Here is a 24,873-nt window from a genome sequence, read left to right on the forward strand (position 1 = left end):
CCTGCACTAATTAGAAGCACTTCACCTTCATATTAAACAGCGTAAATTTCCTTTAGCAGTGCAGGGGTTAATCTGCTCAGTTGAGAGTTCCTGGAAGCTTTCCTGCATTAAGGCTCTCAGCTGTGTACTGTTAGCCACTCCCATCTCCTATATAAACTGGGCCCTGGCTAGCACTCATTGTCAGTTACTTTTGCTGCATGGCTGGAGGTTGTTGCTGGACAAGGCGTTTGGTGAATTTATCTGTGACTGTTGCTAGATTGTGTGTGTGTGATGGTTCCCTTTGTTCTCCTACTTTAGTTTAACCCCATTTTCTAGTCCCCAATGCATTCCTCTCTTACATGTGTGAGTATGTTTAGTATTTTCAGTTATCCCTTTTCGTATTACCTTGTTAATCTGGTTAGTGTATTACGGTACACTACTACTGGGAGACGGGTACAGATTGAGGGCAAATTTAGGAGCTAAGGCTGGTTTCACATTTGCGTTTTTTTCGCGGTAATTTAGCGCTAAATAGCGCATGCGTTTTTTTTTCCTATACTTTGCATGGGATGCGCTTATGTGCGCATACACATGCGTTTGTACGCGTTTTACCGCGCATGCGTTTTTTTGCGGTATGCGCTCGGGCGCACAAAATGCAACTTGTTGCATTTTTTGTGCGTCCGATTTGCCTCAAAAAAACGCATGCGCGCGCAATGCGTTTTTTTACAGCAAGACACCCATTATAAGTCTATGGTGAGCATATGTGCGCATTGGCATGCTTATGTATGCGTTTTTTTGCACATGCGTTTTTTTTTTTACCATTAGTTTAGACAATGGAATTTAGGGGTTTGGGTAAAGTTAGGGTTAGTTAAGGGGGTTTAGGGTTAGGGTCAGGGTTAGGGTTAGGGTCAGGGTTAGGGTTAAGTATGGTTTGGTTAAGGGTTAGGGTCAGGGTTAGGGTTAAGTATGGTTTGGTTTAGGGTCAGGGTTAGGGTCAGGGTTAGGGTTAGTAAAGTCATGGTTTGGGTTAGTGTGAGGGGCCACCTAATGTTGGAAAAAAACGCAAACGCGGTAAAAACGCATACAAACGCATAAAAACGCTGCGTTTTTTTCATGCATGCTCATAAAAATGCTTGAAAAAAACGCAGCAGTTGTATGCTTTTGTATGCGTTTTTCAATGCGTTTTTTTGCGGGAAAAACGCGCTGCAAAAAAAAGCAAGTGTGAAACAGGCCTAAGGCAAGGTACGTGGCACCGGCGTCTTCCCCATCAGTGGTAATCCGGGGAACAGGGTGAGCTTAGGGTGCCTGTAGCGGTTGGGACAGGGAAGGAGCCCCTTGTCCCGGGACACCTGACAAGAGTCATGACAAATGGATTTTATGACAATTCCAAAAATCTTTTTTTCTCGGGCCGTTCATTGGAGACACAGGAAACCATGGGATGTTCCAAAGCATTCTCTATGGTTGAAAATAGATATATATGTGGAAGGCAAATCCCCAATGAGGTAACCCAAGCCACTGCTGCTTGTAACACCTTTCTGCGCAGACCTGCATCCCTTGAGGCAAAATTTTGAACCTTGTAGAATTTTGGGGATGGCTGTCTCCATTTGACCCCATTTTTTGTTCTTTCCTTTAAGCTTCCAGAGTGACAGTACAAATCCATTGGGCAATGTTTGCCTTAGAGACTGAGAGACCTCAATGAGGTCTTTCTGGCATGACATACAAGGAGTCTGAATATCTAAAACCGGTAGTCACCATAAGGTAGTGATGTGCAGCTCTGAACAAATCTGATCAGTGTAAAGATTCATCCACTAGATTGGGAGAGTGACAGAGTAAAAGTAGAACGATCTCTTTGTTTAGGTGGAAGGAAGAAACCACCTTGGAATGGAACAAAGGTAGTGGACAAAAAACCACCTTGTCCAGATAATGGATGTGAGGGAAAAAAAAGCAGCAGGACAAAGCCGTGAGTTTTGATACTAGCTTGTTGGAAGTGATTGCAAACAGTAACACCACCTTCCAGGAAAGCCAGAGTGTGGAAATCCTGTTGATTGGTTCAAAAGGGGGGACACTAATGTGCTAAGCACCAGATTAAGATTCAAGGAAAGCCGTTAAGGAAGAACCGCATGAGCCATTGGCCTGAAGAAGAGAGAAGGATCTGCAGTCCTTGGAGTGGACAGATTTGTACCAATGAGATATCAGGGCCAGTTATAAAGGTCTAGTGTGGAACTGAGCAGATGGGATCTGTTAGGAATCTGGATTCTATGCTGCCTATGCGGGAATCCAGGTTCTCACATTTGTCTCCAGAGGCAAAGTCCTTTTTTCAACTTCTGAGCATGCCCACGGGACGAGCTCCCATTGGAGTTCAGGAGTCAGGTGCTCAGGTCCTGCTCCTGATTCCATTGGCTTAGCTCAGGGCTCTGGAGATTTCTGGCAGGTCCCGTACGCTATAAAAAGTGTGCATGGCCGCTATGCCATGTGCTAGTATTTTCATACTGCTGCTGTGTATGTATGGTGACGGATGCTTGGACTGACTTATTAAGAAACCCCTTCCCTCTGATAATACGATTGTGTGAGTGATTGGGCAGCCGCCAGTAGCAGCGCCAGGATCCGTCAGGATTTATTCCGAAACGTACGTCGGGTCTGTGTAGCTCATCCAGCAGCGTTCCTCAAAGGTATATACCCTCTATTCCTCCCTCCTTTCCCCTTCCTTCACCTCCTTGTTTTTGGATTTAGCACTCTTGCACTTTATACTATCACATTGATTTTTATCCCATTGTTGGCGGCTTAATTGCATCACCACATGGTTCTATGCACAGACACTTGTTTGAGCCTAGATCGGCTCCATATATTTTATGTTACTCTTCTAAGGAGCAAATGTATAGAGGGATAAATTATAGTTTTTTATTAGTGAGGAACGCTGTGTTTTATTAACCTATATAGGTGTATATATAATCTAAAAATTCTTCTGAGCACACATTGCTTTTCTATATGTATTTGTATTACTATTACTTAATAAAGGTATTTTAATCTTATATATGTTTTATGACTTTTTTATTATTTATATATATACATATATTTTATTTAATTTTTATATTTTTGGCCAAATTCGGGTCTTTCTTCTGATTCGGTTTACTAGAATGCTGATGTAGAATTTGAAGAAGGGAAAATGGACTGCTGAGAGATTGGATGCAAGTTTGCAAAGCCGACATCTTTTCCTCTGCAAGAAAATCTTTGGCCATTGTTGAAAAGCATTCCCAGGAAGATGATGCACTGAGCTGGGATCATAGACAACTTTACAATCCATCTGAAGCAAAATAGCATGTCCTGTATGATCTGCAGTCTCTATAGGTTTTCTGAGTAAGGCCAAGATCACAAATGCGAGAAACTCGGACGAGTTTTGCGTCTTAATACCTGGCACTGCCGCCGGCAGTTGGGAGCGGAGCGTGCGGCGGCATGTATTTCTACGCAGCCACACACTCCGCTCCCAAGTGCCGTCTGGTATTAAGATGCGAGACTCATCCGAGTTTGTCGCATGTGTGATCCCAGCCTAAGAGGGAGCCTTCACAAGGCTGTCCAAGTAGAGGATAACTACCATTCCCTGACATGCAGAAGAGCCATGATCTTTGTGAACACCCTGGGAGCCATGAAGTGGAGGGTCACAAACTGAAAATAGGACTGATTGACAATAAAATAGGGAAATTTCCGGTATACTGGAAAAATTATTCTATGGGTTCCATTGAGGCAACAACCAAGTAAAAGGATTCAATCATGAATAGTCTAAATCGGACACTTTTTTAAGTAATTTTAGATCGACGATGGAACAAACAGATGTGTCTTTCTTGGGGACCATGTAAGAATTTGAATAAAAACCTTTGATCCGTTCCCGAGGAGGAACCGGAACAAAGACTACTCACTAGAGAAGACTGAAAATTGCTTTGATAAAAAAAGTCACCATGGAAAAAAAAACTATCTTGTGAAGAAATTCTATCTTGTATCCTGAGGAGACTATTTTCCTGACCTAGGACAGGAAGATACGTCCTGCGACTGGAAGAGAGATCTAGGGTGGGGATTCCCCGTTATGCGGAGGAAAACTTGTTGCTTCAGGGTCATAAAGACTTGGCATGCTGGTTGCGTGGACACCAAGATAAAGTCGACTTGAAGAATGGCCTCTTATTTTTTGAGTGACAGAAGGTCTCTCTTGTCGGATAGATGAGAACTGACAAAAGGAGCGAAACTGATGAGGCTTTCTATTTGACGAATATCAAGATCTGTGGGAGCAGGGTTTCTATCCACCTCTGGTCTCTAAAATTATATTGTCAATCTTGTCACAGAAAAGAGAAAAGCTACGGAAGGGAAGGCCCATGAGTGCTCATTTTGATGCATGGTCAGTATTCCACTTCTTGACCCACAGGATAAGGCAGAGAGCTGCAACATTTCTTGAAGCTTGAGCAGAGCAGGTGGCTGCTTCAATAGAGGAGGAGTAGTGGTACTCACCCCCTTGGGAATTCTGATAGGCGTGGTCTGCCATCCTGTATTATGGAGATCCAAATAGATCCATTGATGCAGGTGTTTTGCCCCTGCCCTAATTGGCTTGACAATTGGCTATATGGCAGCAGCAGCTGGACACAGGGCTTATAATGTAGCTTCGTGCATGGACTTGGATTTCACTTGTAGGTCTATGGGGTCGTTTAGAGAAGCTGCATTACTGCTAGGTGAGGTGAGGGGGGTCCAGTGAAAGAGAGAAGGACCAGGTGGCAACAGTGTGATGACACAGCATTTAATGTAATTTAGCCAGACATCTAGTTTTGGTAGGCCAGGAGACATACACAATTATCTTTATGTTGACTTTTGGATTTGTTTTCTTTGGTTGGTCAAGAAAGAGACTTGTTCGTATGTACCTGGATATTGAGTTTTGAATTGATGTCTGTTGTAGCTTATTGTCTGTTATTTCTGGATGACAGGGACATAGGGTAATTGAACAATAGATGTTTAATATGTTGATTACACTTTGTATAAGGCTAGCTAGTTTGTTGATCTGCGAAACAGAAGGACAAACTATGCTAAATACTCAAACAATGAGGGTTAAACGCATACCATCTCCCCCCTGACCTGTGGATGATGACCTAAGACACAGATGTTGGTATAAAAATGAATTTATATCATTCTGAAACAGAATCAGTGATTTGCCAGAACAACATGGCTCTATCAAAAGGGACACAGATTTGACTTTCTACAGGATGTCCGCTTAGGGGACCATGACCCCAGCTGGAAAAACACAATCTGCTCCATTGAATATTACTGAACCCATGGATACATTTGAGGAAGTGAGGATCATGTCCATCCTGTCACCTGACTCCTATAGATACGTTTGGGGAAGCCAAGTTGAGACCATCCGGTCATCTGTCCCCTATGGATACGTTCGAAGAATCCAGGTTGGGACAATCCAGTCAACTTGCTCCACGGAGATGTTCAGAGAAGACAGATTGGGACCATCCAGTCGCCTGGCCATGTGCTTAAATGGACTGTCAGCATTCTAAGCTTGTCGTTACCTCCTCTCTTTGGGTGCCTGCCAAAAGCACTGGCCACTGGCGGAGATAATCGGCCATGGAAGCCCCGGACTCGCAGCTGCTCTAATCCTAGCGAGTCAGCGAAAGGACGAGACTCTGTAATCTTGTAACATCTTTGGTATTTTGAATAAGCATTAGAAAGAGAGCTTACATCCCCATAGGATTAAACAAAATAACATGGTAGAGAATGATAAAGAAAATAATAAATCAACTAATGCCAGGTTTTTTCAAAACAGTGCCAATACCTTTATTAAATGTCAACTGAACAAAAGTATACAGTGTGCACGATAAATACTATGTAGAAAATACAAATTTAGTAAAAACTAGTGGATAATGATGCAACCATGGTGTGACTATGAAGGCATAGTTAATTGGTTAGATCAGGGAACAGATGTAATTGTCACAAACAATGTATACATCCCACGATAAGACAATACCGGTAGCGTGTCACTGACGTCACCGGAACCATTGTTCCTAACACGCAGCGCTCCTAACGCTAGAAGTGACGTCACGCGGCCGGAAGTCTCGGGTCCATGCGCATACTGAATGCGGCGCTTTAACACTTTCATCTTTGGGACACATTGATTGAACCATCTGACTTGAGAGGGTTATTTAAGGCGACCTTTGCGGTATTTGAACACACTGCCCCCCGAGGAAGCGGTACAGCGAAACGTACCTCGGGGCCTCAGCGTGACCTGCAGTCATCACATCATGGGTAAGAAGTCCGTTCCTTTTTCCTGAAACTTATTATATTGCTTACACTCTATTCTGATGTATGGGCTGGTGGGTGTGGAATTTCGAGGATTTTGGGGATTTTTCTGAAGTGATCCACACGGTTGTGGCTGACTGTGCTTACATTTTTTCACCCCCATATTTTTTGTAAAGGTGTTCTCACTTCAGCATATTTCTCTCCCCTTCTTTTGATATATAGATATAATGCCAAACTCCCTTCATCTTAGGATGGTAATTTTCCTCTACCTGGTATTGTCTTATCGTGGGATGTATACATTGTTTGTGACAATTACAACTATTCCCTGATGTGACCAATTAACTATGCCTGCATAGTCACACCATGGTTGCATCATTATCCACTGGTTTTTACTAAATTTGTATTTTCTACAAGGTATTTATCGTGCACATTGTATACTTTTGTCCAGTTGACATTTAATAAAGGTATTGGCACTGCTTTGCGTAAATCTGGCATTAGTTGATTTATTATTTTCCTTATCATTCTCTACCATGTTGTTTTGTTTAATACTATGTGTAAGCTCTCTATGGCTTTCTAATGCTTATTTATGAATGAGTATCTCATTTCTTCATTATGTTCTCTATGCTGGTTCTAAATCCTGGCCATGTTTTCATACATCTTTTGTATTTTGCTAGAACTGTTCTATGTTATTGTCTGTTTGGTGGTTCAGGAACGTATTGCCCCGTATTTTACCCTCGCCCTGTGTTGTCCTGAGTAGTATGATGCCCACGATAAAAGGAGAGTGGGTTGTCAGTGCGATGAGCCCTGGTCCATGCGGTCTTGGGCCAGCAGATGAGAGCACCCACTGACCCCTCATGCTTCCACAAACGGGATCTACTCAAAAAGGAATAAAAAAATCACAATATGGAAACGCTTTTCAGGTAGAGCCCACTCCTTAGAAACCAACAAGATGTACGATATTTATAAAGCAGGCAACAATAGTATATAAATCACTTTTTTTTATTCAATTGAGAACACTTGACTAAGAAACATAAAGAACCAAGGACATGGTAAAAGATGAGTTCTAAAATAAAGGGTTGGGGCATGTGCTTTGATTGGAGATAACAATATTAGATCGTTCAATGTATCAGTAATGACATATAAAAAGTGCATGATGCATGGCAATGAACATAAATGCATGACTGGTTGATGACCATAAATAAAGCGCTAAATACATCTATATATATAATTGACTTAAATTGTCTGTCATCCACTTCCGTCTGGATGTCCCCGAATCCCACAATCCACTGCGCCGCATCGGAAGTACGCCGACCGCCATTTTGGAACACCCAACTGATGCCGTTCAGATCCAGGACGCAGCTGCGATCCCATACGCCGCTGCGATCCAGACCGCTCTCGGATCCAGGATGCCGCTGCTATCCCGAACGCCGCTGGGATCCCAGCTGCCGCTCGGATACAGGTCGCAGCTGCGATCCTGGCCGCCGCTCAGATCACGAGGCTATGAAAGGGGTGTAACGAGCCGATATAATGAGAGGAGTGTAATGAATGGGGTGTAATGAGAGGGATGCCGCTGCCAGACCCCTGCCAGGACCCACCGCCTGACTACACTCGCCGGATCCCGTCGCTGCCTGCCCACCCACCTCCGTGCAGTCACAGCCGGCAGGAAAGACCGCGGCTTGAGGCCTGGGCTGGAGATTGGGTGCGGCCACCCTCTAGTGGCACCGCACACCATCTCCAGCACAGGCCGCAAAACACCGTCTTTCCTGCCGGTTGTGACTGCATGGAAGTGGGTTAGCCGCTACCCCCAGCGCCACAAAGCTGCCCTCATCGTGATGTTACTGCCCTCCCGATGCGATAGCATCGGGCACACATCTAGTATAAATATATATGTCTAGTGACCAAAAAGACCCAATCCGTTGTTAAATTATGGTCTCAAATAATTATTGCATAGGTGCAGAGATCCCATACCATTGAATAACTAATCAAAAAAATTTCAACGTGGTACTGACCAAGTCTCACAGCCCACTCATTAAGTGTATCACTAAACTCTGATTTGTTAGAAAAGCATTTGAAGGACATGAGGTCTGCAGGGGGGGTAAAGAATCCGCTTCGTTCTTCTTGAGGGTTGGCAGGCAAGACTGTCAACAATGTCTCTCAGCTTTAGAAGCTCATCAGAATGCAGATCTGAGACTAATCAGAGTTGCGATCCGGTACCTGAGGTGACCAAGCCTTCGGGGAGGAAAAGTTTGATGGAGAGTGTGGTCATGGACAGTGATGAAGATCAGGGTGAAGACGTAATCTAGGCCGCTTGAATCTCCGAAGCACTCTGCCATGCTTGTGGGAAGTAGCTGGTAGGTTTGACTCGCTCTGCTGGATAGTGGTCGTAGTACCCAATACCGTAATAAACATAGGTAGCCACTCCATGATGGTTTCCTTGGTCAAATCTGCAACAACCTGAGAGAGGTTAATGTCCCAAACTGTGAGGGGGGCATATTCTTGTCGCAGCCCATATTTGGACTAATAAGTAATTGTAAGATATGCAATACCATCTTTGCCTGCATGAATTATTCTACTCTTTTTAAACAAAGGATTATCAGTAAACAGTTAATAAGCTGAACTGTGATTTTCTCTCATTATAACTGTGTCAGGCAACGTGCAGTCATCCTCCTCATCAGGCGATTATCACTACAGGACTAGGTGTCTCATTCACCTTGGTCTACCTATTGATCCACCACAAATATATATATATTGCTACTTTCTATATTGGCACTTTCATGGACAGACTAACAAATATAAAGTATTAGAATGCTGTGTTTCTTTTACTTTTGTTTTGTGTTTTTAATTTTAATATTCCTGTGCTTTAATTTATCAGGTTGGAGACCATTGGCAACAGGATGCAATTCAGTTTCTTAGAGAACTTCTGAAGGAGAGACTTGTCACTGTCCATATTGTGGTATTTCTTTCTTTAATCTTTTATAATAAGAGAAAAAATGATCGTACAGTTGTGGCCAAAAGTATTGACACCCCTGCAATTCTGTCAGATAATACTCAGTTTCTTCCTGAAAATGATTGCAAACACAAATTCTTTGGTATTATTATCTTCATTTAATTTGTCTTAAATGAAAAAACACAAAAGAGAATGAAGCAAAAAAGCAAAACATTGATCATTTCACACAAAACTCCAAAAATGGGCCAGACAAAAGTATTGGCACCCTCAGCCTAATACTTGGTTGCACAACCTTTAGCCAAAATAGCTGCGACCAACCGCTTCCGGTAACCATCAATAAGTTTCTTACAATGCTCTGCTGGAATTTTAGACCATTCTTCTTTGGCAAACTGCTCCAGGTCCCTGATATTAGAAAGGTTTCAGATCTAAAAATTGCCATTTTTAGATCTCTCCACAGGTGTTCTATGGGATTCAGGTCTGGACTCATTGCTGGCCACCTTGGAAGTCTCCAGTGCTTTCTCTCAAACCATTTTCTAGTGCTTTTTGAAGTGTGTTTTGGGTTATTGTCCTGCTGGAAGACCCATGACCTCTGAGGGAGACCCAGCTTTCTCACACTGGGCCCTACATTATGCTGCAAAACTTGTTGGTAGTCTTCAGACTTCATAATGCCATGCACACGGTCAAGCAGTCCAGTGCCAGAGGCAGCAAAGCAACCCCAAAACATCAGGGAACCTCCACCATGTTTGACTGTAGGGACCGTGTTCTTTTCTTTGAATGCCTCTTTTTTTCTCCTGTAAACTCTATGTTGATGCCTTTGCCCAAAAAGCTCTACTTTTGTCTCATCTGACCAGAGAACATTCTTCCAAAACGTTTTAGGCTTTTTCAGGTAAGTTTTGGCAAACTCCAACCTGGCTTTTTTGTCTCAGGGAAAGAAGTGGGGTCTTCCTGGGTCTCCTACCATACAGTTCCTTTTCATTCAGACGCCGACGGATAGTACGGGTTGACACTACATAGTAACATAGTTATTAAGGTTGAAGGGAGACTTTAAGTCCATCTAGTTCAACCCATATCCTATCCTAACTTGCCCTAACATGTTGATCCAGAGGAAGGCAAAAAAAACCCATGTGGCAAACAGTAAGCTTCACATTGGGGAAAAAAATTCCTTCCCGACTCCACATACGGCAATCAGACTAGCTCCCTGGATCAACGCAATATTAAGGAAACTAGTGTATATACCCTGTAATATTATACTTTTCAAGAAAGGCATCCAGTCCCTTCTTAAATTTTAGTAGGGAATCACTCATTACAACATCATATGGCAGAGAGTTCCATAGTCTCACTGCTCTTACAGTAAAGAATCCGCGTCTGTGAGTATGCTTAAACCTTCTTTCCTCCAGACGTAGAGGATGCCCCCTTGTCCCCGTCACAGGTCTAAGAGTAAAACGATCATTAGAAAGGTCTTGGTATTGCCCCCGCATATATTTATACATTGTAATAAGACCACCCCTAAGCCTTCGATTCTCCAAACTAAATAACCCCAAGTGTAATAACCTGTCTTGGTATTGCAGACCCCCTAGTTCCCTAATAACCTTGGTCGCTCTTCTCTGCACCCGCTCCAGTTCAGCTATGTCTTTCTTATACACCGGAGACCAGAACTGTACACAGTATTCTAAGTGTGGTCGCACTAGTGACTTGTATAGAGGTAAAATTATGTTCTCCTCATGAGCATCTATGCCTCTTTTAATGCATCCCATTATTTTATTAGCCTTTGCAGCAGCTGCCTGACACTGGCCGCTAAATGTGAGATTGTTGTCCACCCATACACCCAGGTCTTTTTCAGTGACTGTTTTGCCCAATGTTTTACAATTAAGCACATAATTATACATCTTGTTCGTTCTACCCAAGTGCATGACCTTACATTTATCCCCATTAAAGCTCATTTGCCATTTATCAGCCCAAGCTTCTAGTTTACATAAATCCTCCTGTAATATAAAATTGTCCTCCTCTGTATTGATTACCCTGCAGAGTTTAGTGTCATCTGCAAATATTGAAATTCTACTCTCTATGCCCCCTACAAGGTCATTAATAAATATGTTAAAAATAAGCGGGCCCAAAACTGACCCCTGTGGTACCCCACTGCTAACCGTGACCCAGTCTTAGTGTGCTCCATTAATAACCACCCTTTGTTTCCTATCCCTGAGCCAGCTCTTAACCCACCTACACATATTTTCCCCTATCCCCATTGTTCTCATTTTATGTATCAACCTTTTGTGTGGCACCATATCAAAAGCTTTTGAAAAGTCCATGTACACCACGTCCACTGCATTCCCTTGGTCCAGTCCAGAACTTACCTCTTCATAAAAGCTTATCAGATTAGTCTGACAGGAACGGTCCCTTGTAAACCCATGTTGATATTGGGTCATAAGGTTATTCTTCTCCAGATACTCCAGTATAGTATCTCTTAGAAAACCCTCCAGGATTTTACCCACAGTTGAGGTTAAACTTACTGGCCTATAATTTCCAAGTTCAGTTTTTGTCCCCTTTTTGAATATTGGCACCACATTTGCTATACGCCAGTCCTGTGGTACAGACCCTGTTATTATGGAATCTTTAAAGATTAAAAATAGTGGTCTATCTATGACTGTGCTTAGTTCCTGCAGTACTCGGGGGTGTATCCCATCCGGGCCCGGGGATTTGTCAATTTTAGTGATTTTTAGACGCCGCCGTACTTCCTGCTGGATTAAGCAGGTGACATTTAACGGAGAATTTTTATCCCTGATCATGTTATCCGTCATGGGATTTTCTTGTGTAAATACTGATGAAAAAAAGTCATTTAGCATTTTGGCTTTTTCCTCATCCTCATCCACCATTTCACCCAGACTATTTTTAAGGGGGCCAACACTATCATTTTTTAGTTTCTTACTATTTATGTAGTTAAAGAATATTTTGGGATTATTTTTACTTTCTCTGGCAATGAGTCTCTCTGTCTCAATCTTTGCTGCCTTGATTTGCTTTTTACAGAATTTATTTAATCTTCTGTATTTATTTAATGCCTCCTCACTATCTACTTGCTTTAATTCTTTAAATGCTTTATTTTTATCTCTTATTGCACCCCTTACAGCTCTATTTAGCCATAGTGGTTTCCTCCTATTTCTAGCATGTTTATTCCCATACGGTATATATTGTGCACAGGTCCTATTCAGGATGCTAATAAACGTCTCCCATTTTCTTTGTGTATTTTTATGTCTCAGGATATCGTCCCAGTTAATTGCACCAAGATCATCTCTCATCCGTTGGAAATTTGCCTTCCTGAAGTTTAGTGTCCTTGTAACCCCTCTACTACACATCTTATTAAAGGATACATGAAAACTTATTAATTTGTGATCACTATTACCCAAGTGACCCCCAACCCTTACATTTGATATGCGGTCTGGCCTGTTGGTTAATATTAGGTCTAGCAGTGCCCCCCCTCTTGTTGGGTCCTGAACCAGTTGTGAAAGGTAATTGCCTCTCATAGTAGTCAAAAACCTATTACCTTTGCTGGAACTGCAGGTTTCGGTTCCCCAATGTATTTCAGGGTAGTTGAAGAACCCCATAATAATGACTTCTCCTTGAGTCGCAGCTTCATCTATTTGCTTTATGAGGATATTCTCTGTTGCTTCCATTATTTTTGGAGACTTATAACAAACCCCTATCAGTAATTTATTATTTTTCCCCCCTCCCCTTATCTCTACCCACAGGGACTCTACATTTTCATTAGATTCATATATATTATCATGAAGGATGGGTTTTAAGGATGATTTTACATATAAACACACGCCTCCCCCTCGCTTATTCATTCGGTCATTTCTGAACAGACTATAGCCCTGTAAATTAACCGCCCAGTCATGGCTCTCGTCCAGCCATGTCTCAGATATCCGCACCATGTCATAATTATGTTCCAACAACATTAACTCCAATTCCTCCATTTTGTTGGCGAGGCTTCTGGCATTAGTATACATGCACTTTATGCATCTCTCTGTACCTCTATTCTTTCTTAAATTATTAACTGTTCTAACCCCACCCCCCATGCCACCCCCACCCCCAATGTCATTATTTGTGCCCAGTTCTCTATCTGCACTGTCTTCCCCTCCTATAAAAGGAATACCCTGCCCCCCCCCCCCCCCCGTCCCTAGTTTAAACACTCCTCCAACCTTCTAGCCATTTTCTCCCCCAGCACAGCTGCACCCTCCCCGTTGAGGTGCAGCCTGTCCCTAGCGTAGAACCTGTAGCCAACTGAGAAGTCGGCCCAGTTCTGCAGGAACCCAAACCCCTCATTCCTACACCAATTCCTGAGCCACTTATTAACCTCCCTAATCTCCCGTTGCCTCTCTGGCGTGGCACGTGGTACAGGAAGTATTTCCGAAAATACCACCTTGGAGGTCCTTGCTTTAAGCTTACAGCCTAATTCCCTGAAATCATCTTTAAGGACCTTCCACCTACCTCTAACTTTGTCATTTGTGCCAATGTGCACCATGACCGCTGGATCCTCACCAGCCCCTCCCAGTAATCTGTCAACCCGATCAGCGATGTGTCGGACTCGAGCGCCAGGTAAGCAGCACACCGTTCGACGATCCCTGTCTTTGTGACAGATTGCCCTATCTGTTCCCCTAATAATTGAGTCTCCCACTACCAGAACCTGTCTGACCTGCCCTGCTCTCCTATTTCCCCCCTTACTGGAGCAGACACTCCTCCGGCTTTCAGAGGACATGCCTTGCTGCAGCAGTGCTACTCCTGCGCTAACACTCCCCTCATCTGCCAACTTAGCAACCTTATTGGGTGTGCCAGATCAGGACTAGCCTCCCTGGTGCTCATCCCTCTACCCCGCCTTCTAACTGTCACCCAGCTAGCTGCTTCATTGTCCTGCAGCTCCAACCTAGCATCCCCCCCCCCATCTATCCCATTGAGCGTCTGCTCAGTGAGCAGAAGACTCCTTTCCATATTGTCTATGGATCTCAGTGTTGCCAGCTGCATATTTATATTCAGTATCTGGGCTTCCAAATGCACAACGTGCTCACATCTCGCACAGCAGTATGCACCCTCGACCGGCTGTTCAAGGATTTCATACATGCGGCAAGACGTGCACTGGATGGCATTGGCAATAGTGGAGCACATCCTAATGGGGATTGCACCAGACAATAAGATAAGAAAAAATAAAAAATAAATAAAAAAAAAAAAAAGTATTAATAAAATATAACAGCAATTCAGTAAGACCTCCCTTGGAAACTCCCTGAATCCAAAGTCACTGAATCTCAAGTCACACACTTACCACAGTTCGCACTTACATTCAGGTCACACTCAGCTCGTTCACACTCGCTCAGGCAGAAGATTTAAAAGAGTTTTTTTTTTTTTGTTTTTTTTTCCCCTTTCACCAGCACACCACCTTGCTGCTCAATGCACTTCCAAAAGGAGTTGAGCCCCAACCAGCTGCCCCTTATAAACCCTTAATTACTGTATGAACTCCCACCCTTAATTAACCCCTTGTGAATATAGTTACACCTCAATATTTAAATGCAATATAGTTAACCCTTAAAAACACAGATAGTAAAATAAGAGATTAACCCTGTAGAGAGAAAAAATAGGTTAAACAAGCCCCCCAAAAATTGAACAGGTAGAAAGCACTCAGCAACCTACAATTCAGCAACTCACACAGGTATTTGTTATAGGTTTTCCAAATACCTCTTCACTGAATCTCAAGTCACACACTTACCACTGTTGTACCCTCGGACTGCAGGGCAGCTTGAACTTGTTTGGATGTTAGTCGAGGTTCTTTATCCAACATCCGCACAATCTTGCGTTGAAATCTCTTGTCAATTTTTCTTTTCCGTCCACATCTAGGGAGGTTAGCCACAGTGCCATGGGCTTTAAACTTCTTGATGACACTGCGCACGGTAGACACAGGAACATTCTGGTCTTTGGAGATGGACTTGTAGCCTTGAGATTGCTCATGCTTCCTCACAATTTGGTTTCTCAAGTCCTCAGACAGTTCTTTGGTCTTCTTTCTTTTCTCCATGCTCAATGTGGTACACACAAGGACACAGGACAGAGGTTGAGTCAACTTTAATCCATGTCAACTGGCTGCAAGTGTGATTTAGTTATTGCCAACACCTGTTAGGTGCCACAGGTAAGTTACAGGTGCTGTTAATTACACAAATTAGAGAAGCATCACATGATTTTTCGAACAGTGCCAATACTTTTGTCCACCCTCTTTTTTATGTTTGGTATGGAATTATATCCAATTTGGCTTTAGGACAATTCTTTTTGTGTTTTTTCATTTAAGACAAATTAAATGAAGATAATAATACCAAAGAATTTGTGTTTGCAATCATTTTCAGGAAGAAACTGAGTATTATCTGACAGAATTGCAGGGGTGTCAATACTTTTGGCCACAACTGTATATGTCACCACTCGTAGCAATGCTTTAGATAATGTGTTTTCTATATCTGATCATACAACTGTGCATTGTAGACAACTGTATCATATTCAGAGTCTAAACAATTACAGACACCATCTTACTGATCAGCAGATGTTTCCGAAGTCAAACCCCCACTAATCAAACACTGATAGATTACTAAGGGTCCCGTTTCACTTAGCGACGCACCAGCGATCCCGACAACGATACGACCTGGTAAGGATTGCTGGTGCATCGCTAAATGGTCGCTAGTAAGCTGCCAAACAGGCAGATCTCTTCAGCGACGCAGCAACGATCCAGCGATCCTCGGCGGTTGTTGGTACCTTGTCCCACAACAGCTTTTCTGAACGATTCCAGCCTCCGTCCCTGAGTTCTGCGTCGCCAACTAGGTCGCTCGTCGGGTCAAACACAGCGCGCTGGCCAGCGGGACGCCAACGATGAAAAAATGATCCAGGACATTCGAGCACGATCAGCAATATCCATCATTGTTATAGTCCTGGAGAACACTTTAATTCCAAATGAGACCCAACCCATCATCTGTGCCATAAAAGTGTACAGACAAAGGCCAGCAGAGCAATATACATGGGTTTTAAAGTGTAACCGTTGTTTTAATTTTGATTTCCTAAATCAATAATACAGATAGAGAAGCAACTTTGTTTATTGTATATAAATATATCTTATCAGCGAAATCTGTTTCTTTATCCTCCAGGACTAATCATTAGTGATAAGTGAGTCTGCTCGTTACTCGAGATTTCTCAGCATGCTCGGGTGTTCTCCGACTATTTTGGCGTGCTCTGATATTTAGTTTATGTCGCCGCAGCTGCATGATTTGCGGCTCTTAGACAGCCTGAATACATGGTGGGGATTGCCTGTTTGTTAGGATATGGAAGTTTCAATAATATGTCTGAGCAAAGCTGACTGTCAACTGCAAATGTCTGCAGATTAAAAGATCAAACCCTTGCTGGTTCAGTACAGCATAGATGAAAATGGCATCAACTCTTCTCGATGGCCTCAAATATCAGGAGATTAATGGATCAGATAATCATAACAATGCTAGTTTGATATACAGTACAATAAAATGCCATCAACTCCCCTGCCAGTCAAGAATTGACAAGAGTTTGCAGCAACCCAGTCAGGACAACCCTCCACAATACAGGGTAACACCTGTTAGTCTTTGCAGATTAGATGGCAGGTGAAATCATTTCCTGTTTATCACCTTTTTATATGCAATTCGAATCAGTAGTAGAATAAAAAAAAAGGATCAGAATTATATCAAAATCAGAGACTTAGATCAGAATGAACGGAAGTCATTCTCTTCTATTCCTTTTGAACTACAAATTAATAAGATTTGCTTTACAAGCGCTCTGGAAATGAATATAGCATAGCCTTATGTGGTGTACTCAGGACTTCTGGTTTAATAGCACATGTAAGCTTAAGGCTGTGTGCCCACGTTGCATTTTTTAAGCGTTTTTGCCGCTTTTTTCCCTGCAGCAGAAACTCTTTAAAAAACGCTAGGAAAACGCATCCCCATGCAATCCTATGGGATTCCGCAGTTGGCGGTGTCAATGCTGCGGATTTTACCGCTGCGCAATCATAGCGGTAAAATCCGCAGCATGTTTATTATTTCTGTGGAATTGCGGCAATTCCGCAGCCATAGGATTGCATTGAAACGGTCACTTTACGCATGTGGCTATGCCCACCATGTGTAAAGTGAGCGCTTCATGTGCGGATGGTACCCAGGGTCTGGAGGAGAGGAGACTGTCCTCTATGCCCTGGGTACCATTTCGCTGTAAAAAATAGAATTAAAATAAAAAATAAGGATATACTCATAGAATCATAGAATCGTAGAGTTGGAAGGGACCTCCTGGGCCATCTGGTCCAACCCCCTGCTCAAAGCAGGATTCGCTAAATCATCCCAGTCAGATGTCTGGCCAGCCTCTGTTTGAAGACTTCCATTGAAGGAGAACTCACCACTTCTCGTGGCAGCCTGTTCCACTCATTGATCACTCTAACTGTCAAAAAGTTTTTTCTAATCTGTGTCTCTTCCCATTCAGTTTCATCCCATTGCTTCTAGTCTTTCCTTGTGCAAATGAGAATAAAGTTGATCCTTCTACAATGTGACAGCCCTTTAGATATTTATAGACAGCTATTAAGTCTCCTCTCAGTCTTCTCTTTTGCAAACTAAACATTCCCAAATCCTGCAACCTTTCCTCATAAGACAGGGTTTGCAGACCGGTCACCATTCTGGTCGCTCTTTTCTGAACTTGCTCCAGTTTGTTGATGTCTTTTTTAAAATGTGGTGCCCAAAACTGGACACAATATTCCAGATGAGGTCTGACCAAAGAGGAGTAGAGGGAAATAATGACTTCACGTGATCTAGACTGTATGCTTCTGTTAATACATCCTAGAATTGCATTTGCCTTTTTTGCTGCTGCATCACACTGTTGACTCATATTCAGTCTGTGATCTATTAGTATACCCAAGTCTTTTTCACATGTGCTGTCACTTAGCCCTATTCCTCCCATTCTATATATGCTTTTTTCATTTTTATTGCCCAGATGAAGTACTTTGCATTTCTCCCTGTTAAAAACCATTCTGTTAGTTGCTGCCCACTTCTCCAGTTTATTTAAATCTTTTTGAATCCTCTCTCTCTCCTCTCTAGTATTAGCTATCCCTCCTAGCTTTGTGTCATCAGCAAATTTAATCAGTTTACCCTCAATTCCTTCATCTAAATCGTTGATAAAGATGTTGAACAATACAGGGCCCAGGACAGAGCCCTGTGGTACCCCACTTGAGACATTCTTCCAACTGGATGTGCAGCCATTTACTCACCCTTTGTCGGCCCCCAGAGTCCTCAGCGGCGCTGCTGGCAACTTCCGTTCCCAGGCATGCTTTGCGGGAATCACCCCAGATGACGTAGTGGTCACGTGATCGCTACGTCATCAAAGCTCCTTCACGCAAAGCACGCCTGGGAACGGAACTTGCCCGCAGCGTCTCTGAGGACTCTGGGGGCTGCCAAAAGGCGAATATATTATTTTTAACATTCTATCTTTTACTATTGATGCTGCATAGGCAGCATCAATAGTAAAAAGTTGTTCACACTTGTCAAGCACTATGCTTGACAAGTGTGACCAACCTGTCAATCACTTTTCCAAGCGATGCTTGGAAAAGCGCTAGCATTCTGCAAGTTGAAAACGCTTGCAAAACACTTGTGTTTTGCTGGAAAACACATGCGAATTCCCCATGCATTTTACCCGCGGCGAGGAGTTACGGAAATGCTGCGGACATTTCCGCAGCTGTTCTGCAATGTGGGCACATAGCCTAATAGTGTCACAGACAAAGGAAAAGTTCCCTCCGAACTATGAGCCAATAGGAACTTAAGGGGCATGAATAGAAATGTAAATCTTCCACCCGCCCATCATTGTTATTTGATTACCATGACACATGTTACAAGACAAGATGGAAACCACATTAACCAAATGGAATCTGATCTCACATACTCAACGTCCAATTTGGCTCTATAGATAAATAAAAATTAAGTTGGCATAATGAAAAAAAAGTATTGGATGTTGGTTTATTTAAATTTGTGTGAAAGAGTGCAATTCACATGTGAACTCAATATGACTTTCATCTTTTTTTGTGTGCAAAATTGAACATTACGTATCTATTACCATGAGGTGACATTTATATATACCGATCATTGGGTGACCTCCGTGTGAGAACTTTGCCAGTAGGAATCTTGATAAACTCCACCCCACTGTTGTGTCTCACTAGCCAGACCTTTGGGGGTCCCAACTCAGAGGTTCCCCACTTTAGAGGGGGATTTTCCAACTCCATGGCTTTTTGACAGCATTTACCTTCATCAACAGAGAAATAATAGTAATTTAGGCCCCAATAAATAAAACTAATTGCACAGCACTGCAACTCAAAAATGAGTCTTATCCAATTCCTGCTCATTAGAAAAGCACAGTCTGCAGCAGTGTTCCCTGACCTCCAGTCCTAAAGAAACAACGACATGTCATGTTTTCAGGATTTTCTTAGTATTGCACAGGTGATAATTGTATCACCTAGACAGGCAATAATTCATTACCTGTGCAATACTAAGGAAATCTTGAAAACATGTCCTGTTGGTGGCTCTTGAGGACCGGAGTTTGGCAACACTGCTCTTCATCCTGGGGATAACAGTCTTGTCACCTCACCATGTGGCTTCATGGTGCCTTCCTCATTGTTTATTCTCAACTCTGCATGCTATGTAGACCACTGACAGCCTCTCTTTTTGGCTGCGAGGGTCTCGCCTTCCAGACTTATTACATCATTCTGCTGTTGAACCCAGCTAGCCGCAGAAGATTGAGAATCACTACTGCTTCTACCTTGGTTTGGATAGGTGGCTGTAAGTGAGGTTGTCACAGACTGGTTTGGAATATGAAAGCTGCACTTCCCAAATATAAAACTTACAAGATTAATCCTTTAAAATGCAGCAAATGTATGATTTTTGTTGTTTTTCCTCCTTTTTGTCAAGAGCCATATTTTTTTTTCTTTAAATGGCTTTATTGGCAGGCTTGTTTTTTTTTTGCAGGGAAAATTGTCATTTTTTGATTGACATCCCTATTCATTTCGTACTGAAAACCTGGAAACAAAATTTCAAATGAAGTGAAATTTAAGAATAAAAACAATTCTGCCATTGGGTTTATGGCTTTGCTTTATTGCTGTTTACTGTGCAAGAAAGATAACATAATTTTTCAGATATGATCTGTCTATAGAGCCTCTAATGTGGTGCTCTGACGTTATTGAATCCATTCAACGGTTTTATCATTTTGTTGCAATTTTTGCACCAAAGATTGCTCTGGCAATTCATTTTTTTGATATGGAGCTTGCTTTGTGTAAAATTTATATTGTGGACTGAATTTTACGGAGGCAACAATAGCGAATGTTTTTTTGTTTTTTTTTTATAAAGGTTTGTCCGACACTGTATTTTTTTTTTTCCTAGCATTCAAATAGTTTTAAATTAGTCTGATAGCTAGTCACCTGTCTACACATCACTGAAATAGCGGAGAATAGAGGGGGGTTCAAATGTTGAGCTATATAGAGTGTGGTGTGTGACTGAACCCACGCTGCCCATGTGACTGAAACCGGAACACTGCTGGGGAGAGGGGAGAGTAATGTTAATTTTCTCCCCGCGGTGTTCAACTAAGTATGGGCGCCGGGCACATTAATAACGCAGATTAGACCCATATCTGCAGCTTAATAGTGTGTTTTCTTTTGACAGGTTCCCTGTCACGCACAGTGTGGGAAGACAAAGTGCAACACTAAAGGAAGAAAGCCCAAACGCTAGGGAAAGGGGGAATGAAGACCCCCTAAGCAGATCTAATAGAACCCTTCCTCCCCTACCATCCCTATATTGGTTGCACACCAATCGCCAAGCAGGATCCTAAGCCCTTTGTATCCCTAGAGCTAGGCCCTAAATATGGAAGGGGGGGTGTGAGCACTGTCCTCTAAAGAGAAAGGAGACAAACGAGGGAAGCAGCTTATCTTGAGCAGACTCAGAGAGTTAACTCCAAGAAGTCATCCAACAGCACCAGAGAGGAAGTAAGCCGACTGCTATAGCTCCAGTCGTCACAAGGGGAAAATGTGAATATCACTCCTTGAAGCAGACTGGGAGTCTATAAACTCCCAGATCCAGGAGTGTCAATTAGAGTCGGAGAGAGATTGCCACTGGGTCCAAAAGTCAGAAGGATTAGGAAGTCATCTGCAATGCCAAATGCAGAGACCTTCGGAAGCCAGATGCAGAGCGACTTGTAGCATCTGAAGCACCTGTGACATTCCCTTTAAGACCGCCATACGTATTAGACAAACATCTGCTGAACCCGCCTGTGTTGGTGGCATTGGCCAACAGTCTAAATATGTATAGGGGCCTGTCGACCAACAATGTTGGGGGAGAGAAGGATCTAGCATGTCTGATTTTAGACTGCTAATCCTTCTGTTATTGATGAGATAAGCCGTCACTTGAGTCTGGCAGCATCTCTTTAATAGAGAGCAAAGGAGCGTTTGGCTGAGCCGAGGGTTACTCTGTACGGAGGAGTCGGCACAGTCAGCTATTGGCTAAGAGATCGGCCATACCAGACAGCTAGGTATTGTGTATGGGCGGCTTACTGCAGTCTAGTCCTTACTCGTTGGAAGGTCTGGTTTCTTATTTCCAGGGACCTGTAGCTGTAGGATGGCTATAGCATGCAGTGTGGCAACGTGTATTCCCATGGTTTTTTTGTGCCTATGATTTCTAGAATGAGTTTCATTTTTGTTCTGGTGTCTGATACTTCTATCCAGAATTCTTACTTTAATTGTAAATGCTAAAACTCTGAATTTTTGTGTTGGGTATAATAGTTTACTTTTGATATTTCCTAGTTCAATAGCAATGTGTTACATTATTTCAATGTTTTATACTAACAGATATAATTGTACATAATTTTTTTTGCCTTTTACAGGAGCCTCCTAAATGCGCTCATGGTGTTGTATCGGTTTGTATATATTGTGGAAATGCTCCGGTCTCTCATATTTTAAAGATTTATAACTATGGTATTCCCAAAGGTTGTGAGAAAAACAACAACATAGTAAGTATTTGATCCTCTTACAGTTCTAATTCCAACCACGTTATTAAAGTGACATGGCAAGATAAGAAGGAAGTGGTATCGAATACATTTCTTGTGTGTTGTGAAATAAAGCTGTCAGACAGTCTGAAACTATATACTGATTTGTCAACAGATTTCACAGTTTAAATTGTATACATTTCTGAATGGATCTCTTAGGCCTGATAAGGCTGGTGTATTTACTATGGAAATCAATTTCAGCTTGTGTATGAATAATGTTATAATGGTAGTTAAACTTAAATAGATTAACTCAGTTTCTGCCCACCTACCCTCAGTGCCACTCCGCACTGCAGAGATCTCACACCGTTCAATATAAGCTGTAGCTATCAGACTGAATAAACTTTTATTCCTGAGATCTCTCTCACTGTAGTTTGACTCCTAAAATACTCATTTTAATATCTGGATTATACATAATAAATAAATCAGACCTTAAAGATTTTATTCATTTTTGCCCAGTTGTATTGAGAAATCTGATGACTGATTCGCTTTAGGGTGTGTTTTGTCTTACATATTTATAGCTTATGCTTAACCACATAGGTGCTGGTCCTATCTCTGTAAAGCCTACTTATTTAACAGTGGGCACCTCTACTGGCAAATTGGCAATTCTGTAAGGCTACTGTGCGATTATGTACATTGTAGGGAACCTGTCATGTTGAGAATGGTTTCTGATCTGCAGGCAGGATGTTATAGAGAAGTCGGAACTGATCACATTGAAATACAATTTTGTGGGAAAAGTTTCAGTAAAACTTGCATGTTTGTATGAGTCCAGTGGGCGGTCCATTTTCAGTGATGGACAATGTTCCCTGTATTACTGCAGACATCAATAGTTGTCAATAGGTGTAGAACCGCCCCCTGGATTCCTTTGGTTACAAATACCAGGGATTTCGATTAATAAAATTCAAGTTATACAGAATCTTTTTCCATCAAGCCTATATATCAATGAAGATGATAGGGAAGACAAGACTCCAGCGCTGCAAGGCTTCAGTGCTAACCACTGAGCCACCGTGCCGCCCATGCAAGGTAATTCAATGACAATCCTGAAGTGTTGTGCACATGATCAGTAAATTTCAGTCTGTTTTTTTTTTTTTAATCATTTATATAGCGCCATTAATTCCACAGCGCTTTACAGACATTATTGGCACTGTCCCCGATGGTGCTCACAATCTAAGTTCCCATCAGTATGTCTTTGGAATGTGGGAGGAAACCCACGCAAATGGGGAGAAAATACAAACTCCTTGCGGATGTTGTCCTTGGTGGGATTTGTCTTTGTGCTGCTGTCATGTGGTGCTAGTCTAAACTTCGTTCATTTTTATCAGAGTGAGCCTGTCAGCACTTTCTGTTGACAGGCGAAAGCACCTGTCTGTTCTACCCCAAAAACTGCACGAAAGACCCGCTCAGACAAGATGCTTCCCGCAGGGCAGTACAACACCTCCAGGACATTGAAGGGGCAGGACAGCTCATGCCAGGTGTCCAGCTTTGAGATTCAATAGCTGGAGGTCGCAGAGGAATTAGGGAGTACACAGGTTTTGTCTGCCAGGTATTGATTGACATGGCGGGAAACGTTTTTAAAGATTGTCAAAAATACCCATTCATCTGCCTGGACGCTGGGAGGGTGTCATTCGCCCAGGTCTTTGACAGTGTACCCGTGCCTCTGCTGTACGTGATGTGTGTTTTCCTTCGCCTCTCTTCCTTAGTTAGGCAAAGAAGCTTGCCCCCTTCCACTAGTGTTGTCTGAACATTTTCCACAATGGCCTTTTGGTATTTGCACCAGTTTAGTAGACCTCTCCACCTCAGTAAGGTGAGATGCAAGATTCTCCTTATAGTGTGGGTCTAGCAGGGTGAACAGCCAGTTTTTGGTTTTTTTTGGCCAATATGAATGTAACGCGAAAGTCAGCGGTACATAAAGTCTGCTATATGTGCTAAGGTCCCTGCAGCCAACGCTTCCCTGTCTCCATCATGATGACTATTTTCCATCTCCTCCATCTCTTTTTTATTTATTTATTATGCTTTTCTTATATAGCGCTATTATATTCCACAGCGCTTTACATACATTATCACCACTGTCCCCAATGGGGCTCACAATTGAAATTCCCTATTAGTATGTTCAGTGTGTCTTTGACGTGTGGGAGGAAACCTGAGTGCCCGGAGGAAACCCACACAAATACGGGAAGAACACACACTCCTTTCAGATATTGTCCTTGATGGGATTTGAATCCAGTACCCCAGCGCTGCAAGGCTGCAGTACTAACCACTGAGCCACCGTGCTGTCCACTTCCTTCTCATTCCTGCCTCAGCCCATCCAAGTAGGAGAGATGGGTCAAAGCTTGTGTGGGTACTAGCCTCTGTTGCGCCAGCAGAGAGCTCCTTTTCCTCCTACACCACCTCATTGTTACCCAATCTGCGCTGAGCAGATGGGATGAGACTGAGTAGTATCTCTCTGTCTCATGTCTTCCTCCATCGCCACATGCTCCGCATGTGAAAAGCTAGTCCTCAAAGTCTTTGAGGACTGCACAAATGTCAGACGTTCATGCCCACACTTCAGTTATGTGCGGATGCTGACCAGAATATCGACGAGCGTGTTGGAG

General features: G+C 42.7%; 1 protein-coding gene across 2 annotated transcripts in view; it reads left to right on the forward strand.

Annotated features, from left to right (window-relative positions):
* Positions 1-24,873, forward strand: part of RNF17 (ring finger protein 17) — a 585,601-nt gene that overhangs the window by 511,465 nt on the left and 49,263 nt on the right. For both annotated transcript variants that reach the window (XM_073583105.1, XM_073583106.1), the window contains 2 exons: positions 9,122-9,202; positions 22,127-22,252. In XM_073583105.1, the coding sequence (XP_073439206.1) occupies positions 9,122-9,202; positions 22,127-22,252 (207 nt within the window). The remainder of the gene's footprint in view (positions 1-9,121; positions 9,203-22,126; positions 22,253-24,873) is intronic.

The sequence above is a fragment of the Dendrobates tinctorius genome, unplaced genomic scaffold (genome assembly GCF_039654945.1).
Source record: "Dendrobates tinctorius isolate UK_male_01 unplaced genomic scaffold, ASM3965494v1 ptg000075l, whole genome shotgun sequence".
NCBI lineage: Eukaryota > Metazoa > Chordata > Amphibia > Anura > Dendrobatidae > Dendrobates > Dendrobates tinctorius.